The 21,455-nt window shown below is 41.9% G+C and overlaps 1 protein-coding gene across 2 annotated transcripts in view; it reads right to left on the minus strand.

Annotated features, from left to right (window-relative positions):
• The window catches only part of NRG3 (neuregulin 3), a 421,294-nt gene extending 402,584 nt beyond the window's left edge, over positions 1-18,710 (minus strand). For both annotated transcript variants that reach the window (XM_040607376.1, XM_040607375.1), the window contains exon 1: positions 16,939-18,710. In XM_040607376.1, coding sequence (XP_040463310.1) covers positions 16,939-17,632 — 694 coding nt within the window. In that variant the 5' untranslated portion in view covers positions 17,633-18,710. The remainder of the gene's footprint in view (positions 1-16,938) is intronic.
• Between the last annotated feature and the right edge of the window lie 2,745 nt (positions 18,711-21,455).

The following is a 21,455-nucleotide window of genomic DNA, read 5'->3' on the forward strand; positions in this document are numbered from 1 at the left end:
GCTTATTAGAAGGGCCAACTGCATGAAACCATCTACTTGAGCACTACACAATGCTTAGGAAAATGTCATGTTTATGCAGTATATTCATGCCAAGAATGTAATTTAAGGAATCACAACACAGAATTTGGAAGACAGATCTATAGCCATAAGAAAACATAAATTTCTGGGGGCTATTCTCAAATATTTTATTCCCATAACAGAAACTACACTCTCAATGTGTAAGGATAATGTAAAAATTGCTCACTTAAATGCAGTGAACACGTGAAAACTCTGACAAGAACCTGAACATTGTTGAAGCTGAAAAAAGTCTTCAAACCCTTCCTCATGAAATAAGGTAAGGAAAGACTCAGAGGAGTGGATAACTTGACAACTTTCTACCTGATGAATGCAAGCAAATACAGAAAATTCTACCCCACTGTGGCCACTTAAAAGATCACAGAACACAGTAAACAGGGGAAAATGTGATTGTATTCTTATAGCCTATTATTTTGTTATTTCTAGCAGCAAATCTTCAGCACGTTAAACAGCTGCTTCTTGGAACAGCAAAAAAAGGATATCAGGCGATCAGTTTTGACTCAGTTCTCACAAAAAAAACCCAGAAGCTGATTCAAGACACGAGTATGATGCAGCTCAGTTATGACAGAAAAGGGGGATGGCAAGGAATACAACAGCTATTACAAATAATAGGTAAAGCTTTTCAAAGGAATTGGGAAGCTGAAAAAAAAAAAAAAGAAAAAGAAAGGAAATTAAATGGAAGGGGGAAAGCCTGAGAATATAAAATATAAGAATTTCAAATGACATTGTAATCTAATCCAGGAATGTATGAAATACTTCCTCCCCCTGAGAGCAAGAGAACACAGCAGAGGAAGAAAGCAAGTTAAATGGCAATACATGCTTTCAAAAATAAAATCTAGCCTGAGAAAATTATTCAGGAAACCAACAGAATTTTAAAAGCTATTAGGTGAAGGCAATAAATAAGGCATTTAAATGTATCAGTCACAGGAAGGCTACGAAAGAATCAGATGTTCTACTAAAAGATAAGGCATCAATTATGGATACTGCAGATAAAATAAATTATTTCGCTGCATCGATCTTTACCACAGAGTATGATGGAGAAACATCTTCTACAAACTTTATATATTTCCAGTAGGAACTACTTATAGAGAAAATGAAGCACTTACATATAAGAAGCATCAGGAAAAGGTTCTAGAAAATGACTTTCTAAAGCTCATTGCTAATTCCAGGGCACTGGCCAAAAAATAAAATATAATAAAATAAAAAACCAGAACAACTGGATAATCACAAAGAGATATCAAACTACACCTCTAACTCTCATGAACAAAGGTTGGCCAAGATAGTCCAAATATTTTTTACTCCAAAGACTTTCAGAAGATTTTTGTGGACTAGAAAAGACCCATGAGAACAATTCTCAGTTAACCAAGTTTTGAATACAGAAGAGTTATTCTCTGTTTAATGAGAAGCAGGTATCAAGTTTTTGTTTTGTAGTTGTCAGCATCAGTATTTTTGACTCTAATACAGTAAGCGGCAGAGAAATGGAAACTGAGGCAAGACAGAGGGTACAGGGCAAGAAACAAGCCAGACACAATGCCGTCATCGGACTTTCATAGTAATTACACAAAGACACTCTGAATTTAGAAGTCTTCTCTTATTTGGTAGAATCTTAAGACATTTCTGCCTTTCATGATCTGTTTTTTGAAAACTAGCATTTTGGATGAAATAACATCAAAAGGAAAAATAAGACTGTTGTGAGCACCACTGCAGTTAATACGATCTTTTGGGACATGAATCTCTGTTCATTGAGACTCATGGCAGCTTTTCAACACGGTTCAGGGTATGTGGAGCATCGTGTGCTCAGGTGATGATGGTTACGATGAAATTCAATTCACAGTGCAGAGGTAGCATAGGCAAAACAACAGGTTCAACTGCCTAGGAAAACCTTCTGTTAGGGAAATTTAAAAGATCTCCCAAAATGGCCCACAATATGTGGAATACTTTCTCCAGCTCATATCACTTCTTTTGCTTCCGTAGTGCCACCCATTCCAGAAGAATCCCTGGGAGAAATACTACAGGGTCCTGCGGGAGAGCACAACAGGAACAGATCCTAGACTGGATCATCTGATTGTAGGCACAGCACATCGTACTGGGACAATTTCCTTCTTAGCTCTTCAATGATTCACCTACTGGCAGGAGTTTTATCATAATAAATTAGGCCTATGAGAAACCATGCTAAATCTTTACAATGCATACAATTACACCAGCTTTTCTGATCTCCTGAGCTTCTAAATCTGTCTTTCTCATTTTGTCTGAGCACAAGACCTCTGCTGCTAACTCTACTGCCCTGTTCTCTCCGGGTATTTCTGGAAAAGCTTAACTGAACAGCAGCAATGGAAGAAGCAGCACAGAACACAGAAAACAGCATTCACAATTTCACTGCACCAGTAAAGCACAGGTGGCATAGCATATACCAAAAAAATGAAACAAGGGAAGACAGCTTCTGCTAGGTTTATTGTGTACACGTCCTCCAAATAATAAATCACTTGGGAATTACTGTTACATGTCCCTATTTAAGATATTCTACAGAACCCATCAATGAAATTTCTGTAGTTACTACAGTCAATGCTTTGAGAAGCAAATATAGCAGAATACATTAGATTTCATAGCTATTGTAAGATTAAGCCCAAAACTACAGTTATTTTTACAAATGTGCAGTAACAAATTCTCCTCTGATCATATCTTGATTTCGTGTAAGAATTCCAAATATACCATGTGACTGGCTTTATCTTATTTTTTATTATTATTATTTTAGGTGTGTTTATAAAATCACCTAAAAATCACACTTTCTGTGATGCATTTCACAGTGGCTATGCATACTAGTTACACAATCAACTGCTTGTCTCTATGAGAAGTCAGTTATTTGGTAGAGTTTCACATGGTTTACAGAGAAAGTGCCTGGGACTTCAGAGAACTGTGAGGGGTTTTTTTCTTCTAAACTGTTTAATAAAGAGTTTGAGGCTTCTACCATTTTTTATGTAAATCCTTATTAAGCAATAACCTTGAAACCTTCAGAAGTTCAGTCCTTGTAGAACTGTTTCTACCTGAAGCTGCAAAACTGTATGACTTCTCTTCGCAAAGAACAGGCATTTTTCCTGAATGGAGACTTCTCAAGGGAAAGTCTAACCACCCACGCCTCTTACATGAAGCTCACAAAAAAATACTAGATGCAAGCAGGATTGTTCAGGATACCAGAAGCCTACCTAAATTAGCCATTTGTTTCATACTAGAGTAAATATTGGGTCAAAACAGTCACTGAGGAGATCTTTGATTCTCCAGGATTCTCTAGTTTAGATAATAAATAACAGTCTTAACTTACAAAATATTACCTGACTTTTAACAATTTATCTCACAAACTTTTTTTTATTATTTTTTACATATTCTTCCTTTTTAAGACCTGAAGTTTATAGTGCAGCTTTCTTTACAAATGACAAGCTTTGTTAACAAAGATGCACTTGTGGATCCCCAAGAAAATTCCAAGGTAGGGCAATCACTTCAAACTGAAATCTCCACAAAAAAAATAATTTAGGTTCTCCTATTGCTTATCTGACTACCAACGGAGCACCCTGCCACATGAGCACAACTGAAATATGTGGAAAGGAAGTGGGCGTACCACTTTGAAAGATTTAACTTATGATTTTTTAAAAACAAAACCATTTGAAACCACAAACTTCTTTAGTGCTTTGACATTCACATAATAACATATGATGGATGTGCTACAAATCAAGATTGGCAGAACCACTGAGAGTCATGCAGAATACAAAAACTCTGTCTAAAACCTTCTACACAGATACTAGCCCACCGTTCACTACAACGGGTATTCCAGGCAGGCCCAACTGTGCCAGACCAAGAGAGTTTGAATGTGTCCTGTATCAGCCACACGCAGAGCTTCCACTGACTTCAGGAGTAACAAATGAAGATCCACAGGCTTAATCCACTACTATGAAAATTAACATAGCTTTAGTACTACTTTAGCAAGGGCAGGATCAGTCCCCAGACAGATTACTACCTGTAGACAACCCCATGACTCTCTGGGGAAAAGATACCTGACCTTAGGTGGTGTACACCAGATAGTCTGGTCATAAACAGGATGCTGAGCCCAAGCTGGTTTTTAATAGTTCCGATCCACACATTTATTACTCCTCCTTGTTTTCAATCCATTTCATTATCCTATTTGCAACAAAAATACTCCCAGCTCTCCATTCCAAACAGCAGATTATGCCACTTAATAGCAATTAAATGTCCTAAAGGCATTAAAAAGGCTATTACCAAAACACATTTTCAAGCACCGGTATAAATCATTTCATATAGGCTTTGAAATCCATAATGAGTGAGCATTCAATGTGAATGCCTTTGCTGGGATCATACGTCTAGGTGTTAACACAATACTAAATATTTATACACAATATTAATTGATTTACACACTATATTAATACTAAACAGCTTTCTCCAAGCTACTAAGACAGTCTCAATGTACGAGAATTTTAAAATTATAAACAGTTTCTTACCCACCTTTAGTAACTTTCTCTGATACAACATTGTTTTTTTAACCTCAAACCTAACAGCAGGCTAAATAAGCAAATAGGACAACACTGACGAAGCTTTACACTTACCTATTTACACTTCAAAGCTAAGCATGTCAGTTCAAGTTATGAAAAACATTTTCAGTTAATTAAAAAAAACCCAAACACTAAAACTTTGTTGATGTTAGAGCCCTACTATTGGAAGGAAGCTGAAAATTGAAAAGGAAATCAGTTACATCACCTCACCAAAGAGACACAGAAAAAGCACTGGCCAATTGTATTAGTTGATCTGCTAGAATACCTCTCCTACAAACCTCATTCTCCATCTGAGATCCCTTCTAATAAATACATTATTGTTACAACAGATTTTTTTTTCCTCTAGAGCATAGCTGCATTTAATATAAGTCAACTATGAGCCAATGCCGAACAACAGACTAGGCTAATCAAGTCACTCCTTTGTAACTGTTTATTTTAAACACTAGCTAGAGCCCACTTATTCTCACTTATCTCATAGGGTTTGGATTTGGCTAAGGATCCCACCTACTCAGAGAGCATTTTGACTATCTATAGAAGACTACACCATACTGAAAGTGTTTCTTCTTTTTGATGTGAGATATGGCAACAATAACACTTTAGTTCTAAAATATAACAAGGCAGCAATATAAAACATAGTAGTTACTAAAATTCCTGGTGACAACTGACTGCAACGTTAAGCTAAAAAGATTTAAATGGGGTTGTCATAATGGCAGTCTTTGGCCTAATGAGTGTCCCAAATTCAAACCTGATTCAACTCACTGGAGGACAAAATTAAAGAATTACAGACTAGAGTAACCGGCTTGTTAAGACATCTCACAAACAGCCCTGCCCTGCTGTCAGATACACCCCTGTTATTCAGGGCCATATGAGACAGGCTTTTTCAATATCTAGTGGGAAAAGTTACTTTGTCCTGTAATTTAGGATACCATCATACAAAGTAACTAACAAAAACACGAAATAATGTTGATTCTCAGATATCACAATTGGGTTTTGGGTTTGTTGGGTTTTTACATCAACTTATTTTCCGTAACTACTACTGAAAAATCATATCACATATTTAATCTAATGTCCTCCCAGTTCCTTTATTTATGTTTTGATTATCCCAATCTTCATTTATGCAGAGCCGAACTGAACTTAGAAGCTTTTAATTAACTCTTTGCCAATGCAGAGTTGGACCAAAATCTGGTGATAATTAGAAGAGCTTCGTTATGTTTGGACTCTAAATTCTTTAACAAGCTTTAGTTACTAGTTCTCATGTAAAACGTTCAGTCTAGTGCCTGTCTGTGGTCTATCCTGCTTCTCCTGTGATTCTTACAGAACTGCAGAGCAGCCTACAGCTCTCACTGAATACTTGGTTACATATGAGAAGAGTTCCTCAGATTCTAATGTTATTTCATTACATCAAGTACAGTAAATTTATTTTTTCCTTAGGAAATACTGCTGAAACGTCCAAGAGTCTATGCTGTCACATAGACGGCATTCACAAACAGGATTACAAACCAGAAAAAAATATTAAGAGAGTGTAAGAATGTTAGGGAAGGGTTGAAAAATAATCTCTAATTAAATAATTCAAATGTAATATATTTAATTAATTAGATATAATCTTACAGTATCTTCTTAAAAGCATTTTTTCTAAAGTGAGCTGCCTGATAAACCCACACTGCTTTTAAACAGACAAAATTCTTACAGTTTGTAAATAAAACATCTCACAAGAATTATTAATCTTTCTGTCACCTAGCATACCTCATCCTCACTGTAGACCTCTACCTACAAAAATCTCCTCACCCTAAGAACTTTTAGCTTAGGCCTGTCCAAAACACTTCATTTTCTACAGGTATATCACTTATCAGCAGGATCATTGTTAAAATCAGGGATAAATATATTTTAATTATTATCAAGCTTGAATAAATACCTGTTCATGTTTCCAAAATATGCACAGTAAACAAACTGGGAATGAGGAGCCATCACTCAGTAGCTCCTCATACTGTGTGTGTTCACATTTCTAGATGCACCTTACAGCAGCGAAGCTGTGGCTGGTTACAAATCCACTACGTCTGCCAATGTAATAAAGAATAGCTTTTCAAATGTATGTAAACACAAGGTGTAATCAAGCCTTGTAGTATACCCAATTACCAAAATTCAGTAGATGCAAGTGATCTTTTCAGTTTCCTATAAAATAACAACTACAGTATTAGACTCTTCTTTCTTTCCCTCTTTAAACACATCACACACTAACATTTCAGCTTCATATATGCAGATTAAATCCAGCCATCCAAGAACTAAAACCTGTAAGAATTCCCTATTGCAGGCAGATATTTCTAAAACCAATTTAAAATATTAAGTTACTATTCTTGCTTTTCATTTAGAACTAAGTAAGCCTCTGTAATGAATGTGCTCCAGATATGAAAAGGTATTAGAAACACTTCTTTCCCTCTGTGCTTTTGTAGAGAACAAGGCAGGCTAGTTAATGCTGACAGAGCCAAGGCAAAGACTGTGTCTTCCTGGATCAGGCCAAAGAGTTCTGAAGAGCTCCTTGTGCAGAAGTGCAGGACGGGTACAGCTAACCCCATCATCTCCACTGCCCATCCGCCACCCTCCTTCGCTAAGACAAAGTGACAGCAGTCACCAAGTGGCAAATGTTCATCATCCCCAGCACAAATGAGCCTTTGGACTGTAAATCCTATGACTCTAGAAGTATCCTATGCATGTTGCATTTTCTGCCTTATTTTTAGTATTATTATGAGCGTCAAGGTCATCATGTTCATGGCTCAGAATGTAATTAGCTGAGGCAAAGGTACAACCTCCTAACAGCAGTTTTGGTAGGAAGAGAGCCTATGTGTGCTACAATAAACCTGTTGCAGAAGTACACAGTGTCAGTTTAGTAGCATCATTTCTACATTGCTTTGAGATAATCAGTGAATTTAAGTTTGGATGTTATAAACTCAGAAATGGTATTCAAAGAGTATTTTCACCTGTTAGATACTATAATTTATAAGCTGTTTTAGTTTGCAACCTGTATTGTTCTGACTAACCCTTCTCATCGATGAAAACAAATTACAATCAATTTTATTACACTGAGATACGGTCTTATAAATAAGCAGCTGACCCTGTGAAATGTATAGTATGCTCTATTAATATATGTTATAAATAAAGATTGAAATCTAAAAGAAAAGAAACCCAAACTGCTTAAGGAAAAAGTCATTGTTGTATGTATTTATGCAGGGCATTTTGGCTTTTTAATTAATTTAAAAAAAAAAAAAAAAAAGAAAAAAAGAAAAAAGAAAAAAAGTAAAAGAGGATTGAACTTTAACACTATGACCTTTATGTAGCTGGGCCACATTTCAGGCTAAAGACTAATGTGGTTTAGCTACTTATGAAATAATTTTTAAAGTACCTCTACCCTTCTAAAACAGGAGCACGGACACTCATCAGAATAATCCCCTCAGTTAAGTTCTTGAACCCACTGCCCACTAAACCCTGGCAGTACAAAGTCTTCATATTCCATAGCGCTAAATGCCAGGAAAATCACCATACGACCACAGTGCAGCTTATCTCTAAGTTTCAAACAAGAACCCTGCATCTCTCTTGTAAATTCACTGACAGATTGAACAAGAACATTAAATCAGTCTCCACACAACACTACTCTTAAAAAAACACTAACAAAGCACACCCCTTTGGAAGACAATGAATAGATTGTTTTTAGCGAGTATTATACAACCAATCTCAAGTCAAAACTTCTGAGACAGCTTAGCACTATTTTAATGCAACCTTCTGACCACCTGTACTGTACTTCACCAAGGGGAGAGGAAACAAAGATTCCCTACATCTTTTTTTAATATTCAACAGTATTACTGAGCCACTGAGAAGGTCTACAACTCTCAGCCACTCTGAGCACATTGCTAGAAATGCTATTTTGTTATGCATTAAACTGGGAGACATAAGTAAATATTAGCTTTGCACAATGCAGCACAATTTTGCAGGTTAGCAACACTTTGATACAAGTCTTTTGGTTTTGTTAAAATCCTGGCTACATTTAGAAGCACCACAGCAACTGCATACTGGTTTCTGCATTTTCCACCCTCCTTGCCAACCATCTTAGGAAAAAAACCCTTGTCATTGCAGCAAAACCAGACCACCAAAGCCCTTCCAAGGGAATAACCCCATCTTATCTCAAATGCTTGCTTTACAAGTTCTGACATCACTGAGAATAATCAGATCTGGAAAACAGGCTATTTGCTGTTAATACTAATTTAATGGTTTGCCGTTACACAGTGCTATAGCCCCTCTATCTGGTAACAACCAGCAATCAGTGCTGAGTTCCTACTGAACTAGAATCTTGAATTTTAACAGTAATGATGCTGTGAAGTGGACAATGTGAAGACAGTTTCATAATTTTGGTTTCAGAAAATAACTAAATCTTAAAATACAGCTCGCCATCTCTTATGTTTTAGAAAGCATTTTCTATCAATAAGCTTTAGGAAAAAGTCAGTGTTGGCATATATCTAGCTGAAGAAACAATAAAGAAGGAAAAAAAATGTGCAAAACCAGAAGTATTATTTTCCAGAACAATAAAAAAAAATTTAAAAAATCAGGTATGGAAATCATTTAAAAGTGATGCACAAAAAAAATTCATGACCCACATGCCTTGCGACAGCCTACAGCTAAGAAACAACAGTTCCCCAAATCACAAAGATTTTACTACAGAACTCATTTCAGGCAAAGAATAAACAGGATAATGGTGTAATTTTCAAGGTAATGCTAAAGACACACACACAAAAAAAAAAAAGAAAATGTACCAACGGAAACTCATTTCTAATAAGCACATCTAAATAATGCTGACATCTTTTAAAAAGCAGCACTTTAAAGCTGATATATGTGTATATACACAGGCATGCTTTGTAAGCAGTCACACTGTGATCTTAAGACACAGTAACCGATTTAATCACACAGATGTTCACATAAATTGACCCTGGTTCTGCCAATGCCTATCTCTACAAAAGTGCAAAGGCATCACCCCCACACCCTGTATTGGGCCTATATGTTTGCAAAATTGGGTCACATACTAATCTCATTATAAATCCCAATGACCCTAAACTACTTAATGCAGCACTTCTACTTGGAATACTATCAGGATATTTTTTCCTCAATTCTTTGCTAACAAAGTTACAAAATGCCTCAGTGAAAGGTCTTTTCATACAGATTAAAATATCAATTATTTTTTCTACAAAGAGCACCTACCACATTGACAATGTTTATGCACTGCTGATGTGCATCTTCCCTGTGAGGGTAAAATGGAAGTGGCGGGGACGAATGGGACACACCTGCAGGGCCCTTAGAATTGCCAAGAGAATAATTCAAATTTTAAAAGGAAAAGAAAGGCCGTAAAACCAAAAAGTAACAAACAAAGAGAGGATGTTAAGGCAAAAAGAGGAGATTTTGCAAGTTTGGGCTTATTTCACAGGGACTAAAGACGAAATTTCTTCAAGTATTTCAGAGCAAAGTTTCCCTTTCTCTTTTTACCCAGTTCTGTTTTTATTGGAGAGTGAGCCTCTCCCATTCCACCTGAGCTTTTCCCAAAGGTTTAATTCTTGGAGAAATAAAAAAATCAAAATACTCTGAGGAAAAAACAGAAATCAATTTGGACTTAAAAATCAGCTGCTAAACATGATACAAAGTGAATTAGGTTTGAAGCACAGTAGTTTGTCTCTTGCAGTCAGCAGTTATCAGAACTACACCACAAAAAAAAATAAATAAAAAAAATCAGGAGTAACACGTAAAAAGGACCTGAAAGTAATGGAATACCCCTAGTTAACATGCTGCATGAGAAACACAGCTTTGGAAATACAAAAAAAACTGCCCTTGGAGGACAGAAAAGATGAAACATTGGAAGAATTTATTAAGTTTTACTTATTTTATCTGTATTGTAGAATATTATTAGAGTAACATTAAGCATATTGATAAAGTTTCAGAAGCAAACATTTAAACAGTAATAAGCATTTAGTAAATATATTTTCCCCTGCTATCACCAAATTTCACCAGGATGGGTTGATCCAATTAGGTATTTCTTCTGTGAAAAGGACACTGAAATTTATAAATTCCGTTGCCATTTTAATTTTTCTCATGGCTGCTTTACTCATCTTTCTCCTCATGAAGGCATTTAACCAAAGGGCCCCAGAAACCTGTGCAATAACAAGTAAAAACCCATTCAAAAAGCACTTGTCCATCTATGTGCATCTTGTTTCTCTGTGTGTTATCTAGAAGCCATTTGAACGCTCATCTTCTGCCTTGTCCTGGTCAGAAGTGCTCTCCTCTGGCAAGCCCGTCTGCTCAGCCCTCAGAGGGAGCTACTTTCCTCCACGGAAGATGTACTTTACGCAGCAGAGTGGCTTGAGATTAGGTATGTAGGGGAAGGTAAAGGTATGAAAGCGGGTTTAGGAGCTGTTCGCCCTGGAAATTTAGTTTTGCGCAATGAGAAAACACAGCCTGTTTTGATCTGGAATGCAGCCACCATATTAAAGGGCACTTCTAACCCTCACCCTAAAGATCAAAGAGCCAAGTTCCTTACAGCAGGGGTCCTCAAACTATGGCCCACGGGCTGGATACAGCCCCCCAGGGTCCTCAGTCTGGCCCCCGGTATTTACAGACCCCGCCGGGGGTTGGGGGGGGAAACCAAGCAGCCGCAGATGGCTGCCTGCCACTGCATCCGCGCGCCGGCCCCCTGGTTAAAAGGTTTGAGGACCCCTGCCTTAGCGCCGGCCCCCTGGTTAAAAGGTTTGAGGACCCCTGCCTTAGAGTAAGAAATCATCTCCATAACACAAAGTAACTCGTTGTCTTTTGCCTGTTTTGTCTACTCTTGCAATGCAAAAAAAAAAAAAAAAAAAAAAAAAAAAAAAAAATTACCTATGCTTAATAGTAACAGCAACGACAAATCCCTTCCACGCAGCAGAACCTGAAAGGGATTTCCAAATTAAAAAAGCTGCTCTTTACCTTGGCATTCAGTCCAGCTAGCTACAATGAAAACTCTGGGTTTCTCTTCTGAACTGTGCTGCAGAAGGAAGTGCCAGAGGCAAAGTAGCTGCCCTGCCCAGCCTGCTGCTGAAGTTACTACAGCCTTTGAGGGCCCGATCCTCCTCAGAGACAGGTACTGGGCAAATGCACAAGTGCCTGCTTGTGTTTTGTGTATGCATGCACAAGTGCCCAGTTAAGACTGCATTATTGCAAACTGGTTCAAACCACAAAGAATCTCAAAAACACATCACCAGGCTCGGAAGCATACAAGTGTTTCTGGTTGTCATTTGCTTATTTATAATTGTGACCAGGTAGTCCCATATGATTTTACGGGCCGCTTCCCTTGTGCAGTTTGTTTCCAAACAAGTCATGGGAGAAATCAGCAAAACCAAACACTAGTATGCTTTAGGTGCCTCCTGAAAGCCACATGAGCTATAGAATTTAAAGATAAAGTCAAAGCCAAATCCATACCAATCCATGTATTTACTGGGCTTTGCAGGAGGTTTCAAAGCAATGAGTCAGATGATAAATGTACTGCAACACTAGACACAATACTGCAGATAGAGACAGGTCTTTTGCTTTAATTTTTAATTTCCATTTTCTGTGGGTTTAGACAAACCACTGACATTACTTTAGCATAATACTTTGCAGTGAATCAATACTTTAATTTAATAATGGTATTCTGCTGTCAACATATAATATATCACATAATGTCCTTGTATAGATGCTAAAAAAATATGCCAAATAAAATGCAAGGCTTTACTTTCACCAGTGATCACAAGTTAAATCAATGTAATGAGAATCCTTACAGCCCCCAAAAGAATTTTCTTCAGGGTTAAAAGGCAGCATGGAGTAGTCCCAGCCATATCCCTTCCTCTCATCATACCAGTGCTACGAAAGCTCTCCTAGGTCATGGGATTCCAACAAGCACTTCAATAAAAGGAACAGAGAGGAAGTACAGCTGAATAGAATCAGAGTACATATCTGTGAGTGAGACTCACTTAAACATTCCACATTCCTTAAGAACTCAGTGATAACTGTGCTAGTCCCTAACTGTAAAGAGGATTATAAATGGAAAATGGAATGAAGTCTAGTGTCATCCAACTTAACTGAAACTGATGAAGCAAGTTATAGCTGTAAAATATGAAAAATAAAATAAAATTACAGTTACTTCCACTTTAGTGGTGTGACTACAATTCCGTATTTGTTATTTTTATCTTGACGGTAGCCTTTCTGTTGACAAGTATTTAAGATGGGAAACACAAATCTAATCATGTCTGTGGTACACTGACTCATGGTATGTGAATAGAAAGTAAGTGGGAATAAGGAAGAAGCAAATGCTTTTAGAACTCCCCATTGTTTGCTTCAGTATTTTTTTTTCCAATTCAACAGCTTTTGATGCTTTACAAATTGATAAATAACTGACATATTAATCTTAGTCAACGCTAAAGGCACGTGCTTTACAGTCATGTGTGCTCCCCTCGATTTCAATGACAGCTCATGATCATAATGCAAAGTGTTCACAGATACATGTCATTTGTTGGCAGAACGTTTTAGAGCTCTGGGAAGAGTAGGTCTGGTTTTACTATGGTTTGGCACCTCCCACAACACCCTCCAGTTGGTGAAAACCCCGCAGTTCCATCTAAGTGCCATCCTTAATGTGAAAAAGATATCTGAGTCAGTGCAAAATAAAACAAACAGGTTTTACCAAAATGTCAGTGTTGGTAACAGTTCATCTGCCACATGCTTGTTACTTGAACCCATGTCGTGCATAACAAACAGACAGAGACATGACTAGGATAAACGACTGGATGAGAAAATCTTTAGCAGGAAATCAAAGTAAATGCAGGCTGCAGTCTGGACTCATAAAAAAAGGTCGCAATTGGACTTCACAAGATATATCGATGAAGGGTCCTGTAACATCTCTTTCCTTGGTTACTATGCATTAGTTGAGCCCCACCTGCCTGACCTCGGTTGTCTGCATTAGTCTTTGGTCATATGAACACAAGAGAAACCACAGTGCTATTTCACAGCTGAATTCACACAGGAATTCTTATAAGTACAGTATCTCAATTTAAAGATAATAACATTACTGAAGAACCCAGAATACCATGAAAAATGCATATTGGAAAAATCAGGGCATGACTCTTCAGAAATGAAACCAATGGCTTGATAAAAATAAAACCTCACTGGTGTGTTCCAGTCAGTTGGTTGATTTTTCTGATCTACAGGCTGGACCATCCTTCTAAATCAATGATTGATTTTTATGTTCAGCACTGAATAAAGAGGCTCATGCTGAAAAGCCATAGTCCGTGCATGGTCATGAGAAACACATGCAGGCACAAGGCACAGAGCGAGATTTGATGAGTAAGTGGCTTTTGCTTAGTCAGAACCTGAAGGATCTTCATCAAGAACTTTCAAAACAGCTAACAGATAGCTTGACTTTGAGTGAAACACAACCAAGAATTATTGTCATTATGCACACCCACAAGAAAAGAGAGATTTCACAACATCTCCTCAGATGAATACACACACAGAGAAAAGGCTTTACCAACATTTACTTCAGGTGGGCAATCATCCGGCTTTCTGGAAAAATAACTCCCGATTTACCTTCCATTTTCCTAAGTCATGTTTTGAGCCCATTGTAACATATTAAAACAATTAAATAAACTGCAACACGAACCACTACAGCTAAATACAGCTGCTTCTTTTCTTAAGAGCTGTGAAATGCTGAATAACCTATGACTCCTGCCGACACATGTGTGCCTTGCCAAGCCAGAGGATCACACAAGGGTGTGCGCTATTTCGAAAGCTGGGGCATCAGATTTGTCATGTCAGATTTGTATTCACACAATACAACGGGATCCACGACTTTCATTTCAATAGCAGCTGGAGCAACGGGCACAGAAGGAACATGCAGCTCAACCTGGGAAATGAGGATGAATTTGTTTCAAAAAAATCCCTTTCTTCCCAAGAGCTGTTAGTGGCAGATGCAGATACTTGCTTTGGGGTCACACCATGTCAGCAGTTCAAGGCAGCAAGATTGCATTTCTTCTCCCTCTCCCCTCCCCTCCAGTGATTACCGCAGCCCCCAAGAATTTTACATGTATCCTCAGAGATACTTACATGTATCAGGAAAGTAGAGCTTTATACTATCAGGAAAGTAGAGCTGTAGGCTCTGAAAAAAAATTTCCACATGCCCTACAAATTCAAATCCTTTTTTATGTAATCTATTTAATCTTCCATTAATGATAATCTCTGCTATCAATGTGCCCAAACAGGGTCAATTTCTGCTGGATTTGCACTTCTTGCATTTCATCCTATAACTGAGCTGTATTTAATGAGGGGAAACACCCTGCTGTAAAAGGTACTAGCAGTCTCCCTAAAACAAATAATAGTTACGAGACTCTGCAACTGCCAGGAACATTTCAAGACTGTGGGTTTTCTTCTTCCTTTGTGTGTCTTTCATAGAGGAGAGTCCTGCCAGCTGAACATTATTTATTAATCAGGATATTCTTGCCTTCTACACCTTGTAAGGAGACAGCATAGAGGGGCGGAAATTGCTGTGGGTTTCTCTTACATACCCAAAAAGGCAGAAACAGGAGAAAGGAAGAGATTGCAAGGCAGCACTTAGACCCCGACTTGGCAAGCCCAGGCAGCATTTCAGACACACACAGGTCACAGCAGTCTGAAACACCATGTAATAACATATCTGGTTCACACAAGGCTTGGAAACAGAGCCACAGGGTGAAAATCAGGCTGCCTTTGCTGTTTTGTTTTTTAAAGGTGCCCAGTGTAACTCCCTACACCTAAGTCAAACGGGCAGGGTTCAGAAAATTTTCCTTCTGGTAACACCTGCCTTCCTCTGCAGGTTGTGCCCCCAGAGCCAGCAGGCTCAGACACACCTGTCAGGGACGGCTCGCTCTCTGTTACTGTAGCAGACACCACAGAACCGAGTTACTGCCTTGTTTGCTCTTCTGATTTAGTGGTAAGTTTTATTCATAATCATTCCCAGCCACCCGCCACCTGCACACCCACCCACCCACCCACGTCCAGTTTGCTGTTCTTCTCCCGATTTTGTCAATTCACAAGATCAGTTCACTCTGCATATACTCTCTGTCCCGGGGCTCATCAGCAAATAGATTTAACGGACAAAATAAAGTTCAAATGACTCTCTAACAAAATCCTCTAGCAGAATAGTCGTACATTAGCATGCAAAAGGGGAGTTCTGGGCTGTAAAAGCAATTCAGGTGGTAGCATTCAATCGAATTGACGTTCCTAGCAGAAGCAAGTAAGAGTTAATGGAGGACACCCAGCTTCCCATTTCCTCTACTGCATCCAAGAAAACGCAGAAGATGACTATAATACAGCATAATTGAGCATTTCACTAAATAGCACCACGCACATGTTCTTTTGGCACGGATTGCACTTGTCCTAGATAACCTTTATGAGGGGCTGAAAGTTGATGCACCCAGACCAAACGAATTTTCGGATTTAGCCCAAATCCTTAGGTTTGCGCCTGCGAGGGTGGGAAGAGCCAGCCACAGAGCATCAATCGGGGAACTAGCCCCCTCCTCTGCTTAAAAAAAAAAAAATAGTTACGGCAAGACGGTGCTGTGGCTACACACAGGAGTCGGGAAAGCGCTTGGCTGCGTCTGCATATTCGCGGGGCGCCCCGGGCTCCTTCCTGCGGGAGCTGGCGACGGCTCTTCGAAAAGCCGGGCGCCGGGACGGGGGGAGCATCCTTCCGCAGCCCGCGCTCTTCTATTTCGAGGGAGAGGCTGTGGGAAAGCCAAACCCCCGCACCGACAGAGAAGCACCGGCACAAGCCGCCCCGCTCCTCCCGAGGACCACTCTCCCCGCCGCCCGGGGTATCACCTCCTCTCCCCCTCGCCCTGATACCTCCCAAACACCTTCCGCAGACCAGCCTGGAAGGGGAAAGGGGCGCGGGGGGGGGTGGGGGGGGTGTCTGCATCTTCCCTAAAGACCACGGCGAGATCCAGTCACCTCGGATGGCTACTCCTGCCTCATCATCCGTCACGCAAGCGGGGAAGTTGCCGGGGGGACACGGACACACACATGCAAGCGGGGGGGGGTGGTGGTGGGGGAGAAAAGCAGCGCAAACTTCGCAGCTCTCCGGCCTCCCGCAGGGCGGCAGCCACCCGGGAACCCCGCGTCTTCCCCGCGACGCGGCGGCATCGCCCCGGCCCCGGCGGCGCTGGGCCCCCTCCCCGGGCCGAGCCGGGCGGCCGCGGGCGGTGCGGCGCCCCGAGGGCGCGGGGCGGCTGGCGGTACTTACGGATTTTGGGGGTCGTGCTGGCCTCCGGCGTGGTGGTGGTCGACTCCTGGAAGGGAGACAAGGTCCAGGACGGCGCCGAGTCGTGGACGTAGATCTTGTAGGAGGAGGTAGCGTGTGCCGCAGTGGGCCAGGCGGGCAGCGGCGGGGTGCTGGGGGCGGCGGGCGGCGGCCGAGCGCCGCGGCCGGCGGTGCCCGGGGGGCCGCTGGCGGGCGGCGCCGTGTGGGGCGCGGCGGGGTGCCGTGCCGCGGTGGGCCGCGGGCCGCCCCGCGCCGGGCCGCGGGTGCCGGGGGGCCGCGGGGGGGCCCGGCTCATCGTGGTGAGGCGGGGGCTGACGCGGCTGGGCGGCCGCGGCGTGGCGGCGGCGGTGGTCTCCGCGCCGCGGGGGGGGGCGGTGGGCTTGGAGAGGAAGAAGGGGTCCTGCCCCACGCCCTTGGCGTCCATCAGCTCGGTGGGGACGTACTCCTTGACAGAGCCCACCACGATCCACTTGAGCAGCATAAGGCTGAGCCCCAGGCCGATGAAACCGATGAAGAGGGGCACCACGCACAGCCACGTCTGCTGCCGGTTCCAGACGATGCAGTCGCTGCAGCGCAGCTCCCGCGGCGGCCCCCCGGCCCCATCCCCGCCCGGGCCCCCCGCCGCTGCCGCCTCCGCCGCCCCGGGCGCCGCGGCGCCGGCAGCCCCCTCGCTCATCCTAGGGGCCGTCCGCAGCGCCGCCGCGGCCCCGGGGCATCAGCGCGCCGCGGCTGCCGGCGGCATGCGGCGGAGGGGGGCGGAGGAGAGCGGAGCGGGGCGGAGGGGAGCGCGGCGCAGCGGAGCGGGCGGCGGGAGCGTCCCGCTCAGTCACGCCGCCGGCATGGCATGCCCCGCGCAGCCTCCCGCGGCCGCGGAGTCAGCGGGACGGCCACGCCATCCGCCGGGCGCCCTCCTCTTGCGCTGCCCGCTTCAGCCTCTTCGCTCTCCTTCTTCTCCCTCCGCTCTCAGGTTTTTCTTTTCTTTTTCTGGGTTGGTTTTTTTTTTTTTTTTTTCTCCGCGTTATAAGTCGCAAGAATCAGCCTCCTGGATTTATTTTTTTTTTATCCCAAGCGTGCGGCTCCGGCGGCGGGCAGGCACATTCCTTCACATTCGCGCTCCTTCTCGCCTCTCCTCTGGTTTCCTCTCCCCTGGGAGCTGGGGGATCTTTTCTTTCCGTCTTTCTTGCCTGCCTGCCTGCTTTCCCTGCGCTCCCTCCCCCGCCCGCTCGGCTCCTGCCTATGCCCGGCCGCGGCGCAGCAGCATCCCTCGGCTGCTCCGCGGGGAGGCGGCGGCGCGGCGCAGCGCACCCGCCACTCCGCGGCCCCGCGGCCAACCCGCGGCCGGCGCCGGGCCAGGGAGGCCGATCCGCGGGCGGGGCCCGGGGGCAAGGGGGTACAGCTCCGCGCAGCTCCTCCGCGCCCGCGCTAAGTCCGGCCCGGCATCAAAACTCCGGCGAGGGTTCACGGAAAAAAAAATAAAATTAAACAAATCCACACACACCCAAAAAAATTAAGATGAAGCCCTGGAGAGGGGGGTGGGACGGCGGCAGTGACCCAGTCGGCAAAAAAAAAAATACGGATCCGGCAAATAAATAGGCACGGGGAAGGCAGCTCCTGCCAAGCTTGCAGCTTCTGTTCAATTGTGTATTCCTATCGCAGAGCAAAGGAGGCAGGCTAGCGCGCAGAAAGTAAGGCGCCTCCCACCAAAGCCTAATGGTGGTTTCTTAATGCGCACAAGATAAATAAATGATCCAGGCAAACCCCTCGGGAGGGTGCATGCTACGGCAAGTGGAGCCTAGGAAAGGAAGGAAAGGAACGAAAAGAAAAAGAAAAAAGAAAGGGGCGGGTGGGTGGGGTGAGGGGGGATCGCCTGAACCCATCCTGTGGTAGCAATCCAATAGGCTGCTGCTCTATGTCAAAAAAGACATGTGTGGAGGGAGCGGCGAGGGGTGTGCGTGTGCAGGAGGGAGGTGGAGACACCTTTGGAGAGGATTCCCGGAGAAAAAACGGGGCTCAGGACGAGAAGATGTTTTCCGACGCTAATGCTATCTGGTAACTAACAATAAGCAGCATTTTGTTGCTGTTGTTTCTAGAAGGGATTTCCTAAAGGAGAACAAAAACCACCTGCAACGAAAAGATGGTCCTTTGCAGCAGCCGGGGGAAAGCGATGGCACAGGCACGTATTGAGGCTGCAGCTGTCGGGATGTCGCCAGACCAAGTTTTGATATTGAAACTACTCCAGCTTTCTGATCTGCTCCAGAGTTGAACTCCAAGTTCAATGTGGTCAACAGCATGTGCTTTCCATTCACTTAATGGACAAACATTTCAACAGCTAGGGTGGTCACTGAAGAGTTAACAGCAGCCTACCAAAAGATGGTTTTATCACCATTTTCAAAATTATAGAAAATGGTCTCTAAAATTATAAATGTAGAGATGTATTTCACCCTGCTTCTGAACTGTTATCTCATTGGTGTAATTTCCTGGTATTGACGTATAATTTCCTTAGTCATGTATTTAAAAGTATATTAATATTTATACAGAAAAATTGAGCAGAAAAGTTGGAAACAAACTGTGAAATACATTTGTTCTGTATATACACAGCCAATTATAGAAAATAAAATATTGCAACTGAAACATATCTGCTTGATTTTTTCTTCAGAACGAATGTTAATGGCATTTATAATATAATATCAAAATTACATTATCTAGACTATTGTCACCTGGACAATGCAACTGGAGTTTGGCAGCTTCTTTAAGATATGTCTATGCTAACAGCTACCAAGAAAATCTGTGGAAGTGGTTTATCAGGTAATCACGTATCATTTAAACACTTCCTCATAAAAAAAAAAAAAAAAAGCACTTTGGCATTGGAAAACATGAATATATGGGTTTCTACTCCTTCGACAAACAGGCAAAAGAATTAGGAGAAAGCATTTAGGAACAACCACATGAGCATTGCCCAGTACACAAATGTATGCCCAGTAAAGCAAGTGAATGAGCAAGACTGGGAAGTCTTGGGAATCCAGGGAGGCTTTGTCACTGATTTTATGGAGTCCAGGATTTCTTACGGAACTCTAGAACCAGGTGCTTTCAGTCATGAGTGCCTGCCCTGCACAGTCCTCACCTTCCTTGCAAACTGTGCATACCTTTGTCCTGCTCTGGGCTTTGTCTTGCCCGTACAATGTCGTTTAGCTCTTGCCTCTTCTGCAACTGTATTGCTGTTCACTAAGCTGGGTATGAATCATTTTTTGTATTCATTCTCAAGCAGTTTGTACATGCTTCTTGAAGAAAAGAACACAACAAAAATGGTTTACAACCCTCACAAGACAAGAGAGCTTTTATTTTTCTCATGACCATGTCCTATTGTCTTTCAGTGTTTCATCTGTCTCAACAGCAGTTCTTCCCCCCAGTAAGATTTTCAAGCTGTCAGCTCCTAAATTTTGTAATGGTTCTAATGGAAGACATCAGGATGTGATACCATTAAGATGACTCTCAAGTGTAGTCATTTAATTGTTTAATATTGAAAGACTTCCTGTATTACAAGTAATGATTTTCGAAGGCTTCTTTTCTTACAATTTCCCATTCTTATCATTGAGGGCTGACGAACTATTCTTGAAATTGATTGTGGAATGCTTTCAATATGCCTCACTTAAGTGAATTACTTAAAACCAGGTATTACCATGGTAAGTTAATGAAGATCTTACCATTGACTATTATCATCTCTGTAGAATGTTCTTTGGTCTAAAAATATGAAATGGCATAGATCTTGATACAGGAAGCTCAGTGTAGCTTTCCCTTAACCCCACAGTAAATGCAAATGTATTTCAAATAGGTTATACTTCAGTTTAAAAAAAAAACAACATGCCTTGCACCTAGATAGACACCTGAGTGCAGACAATGTATGGAAATCTTTTCCTGTAATAATGAAGTCATGAGTTAAAATGTTATGATGTGTAAAAAAACCACAGTCTCTGAATGCTTCTAGATTATTTCTCTGTCCTCAAAAATTAATATTCAAATCATAATCTGTTTCTCAAATCAGCCCACTCTTGTTAAACTGAATCTGTTCAGTGCATTAATTCTAATTTACGTAGGTATTTGGTAAATTTCACTTGCATTTCTTCCTACTCATTCTGTATCATAGCCCAGCTCTTGCTTTTTCTGGAAATATGTGTTTATCATGATCAGAAAACAACATGTAATTCATTTTTTTTTATACTTACTTTTCTTCATAATATGCAAAGAAATCCTTAGTATCTCTTTGAGGACATCTGTGACTGGGACTAAATAAAATTATTTCTCTGCGGTGGAGTCAGAAATGGTATTTTTTTAATGACCGCTGTGACACACACATAACAGATATACTGTTTATGCATATATTACTTTGTTTATCACAGGGCGGTGACATTTTGTCTGTGCAGTAGGTATGCCAAAGCTGATGGTTCTGCTACAAGGGTGCTGTTCCTGACCAGCTTCACACGTGCATCCATACAGCATAACCA

This window comes from Falco naumanni, chromosome 9 (genome assembly GCF_017639655.2).
Source record: "Falco naumanni isolate bFalNau1 chromosome 9, bFalNau1.pat, whole genome shotgun sequence".
NCBI lineage: Eukaryota > Metazoa > Chordata > Aves > Falconiformes > Falconidae > Falco > Falco naumanni.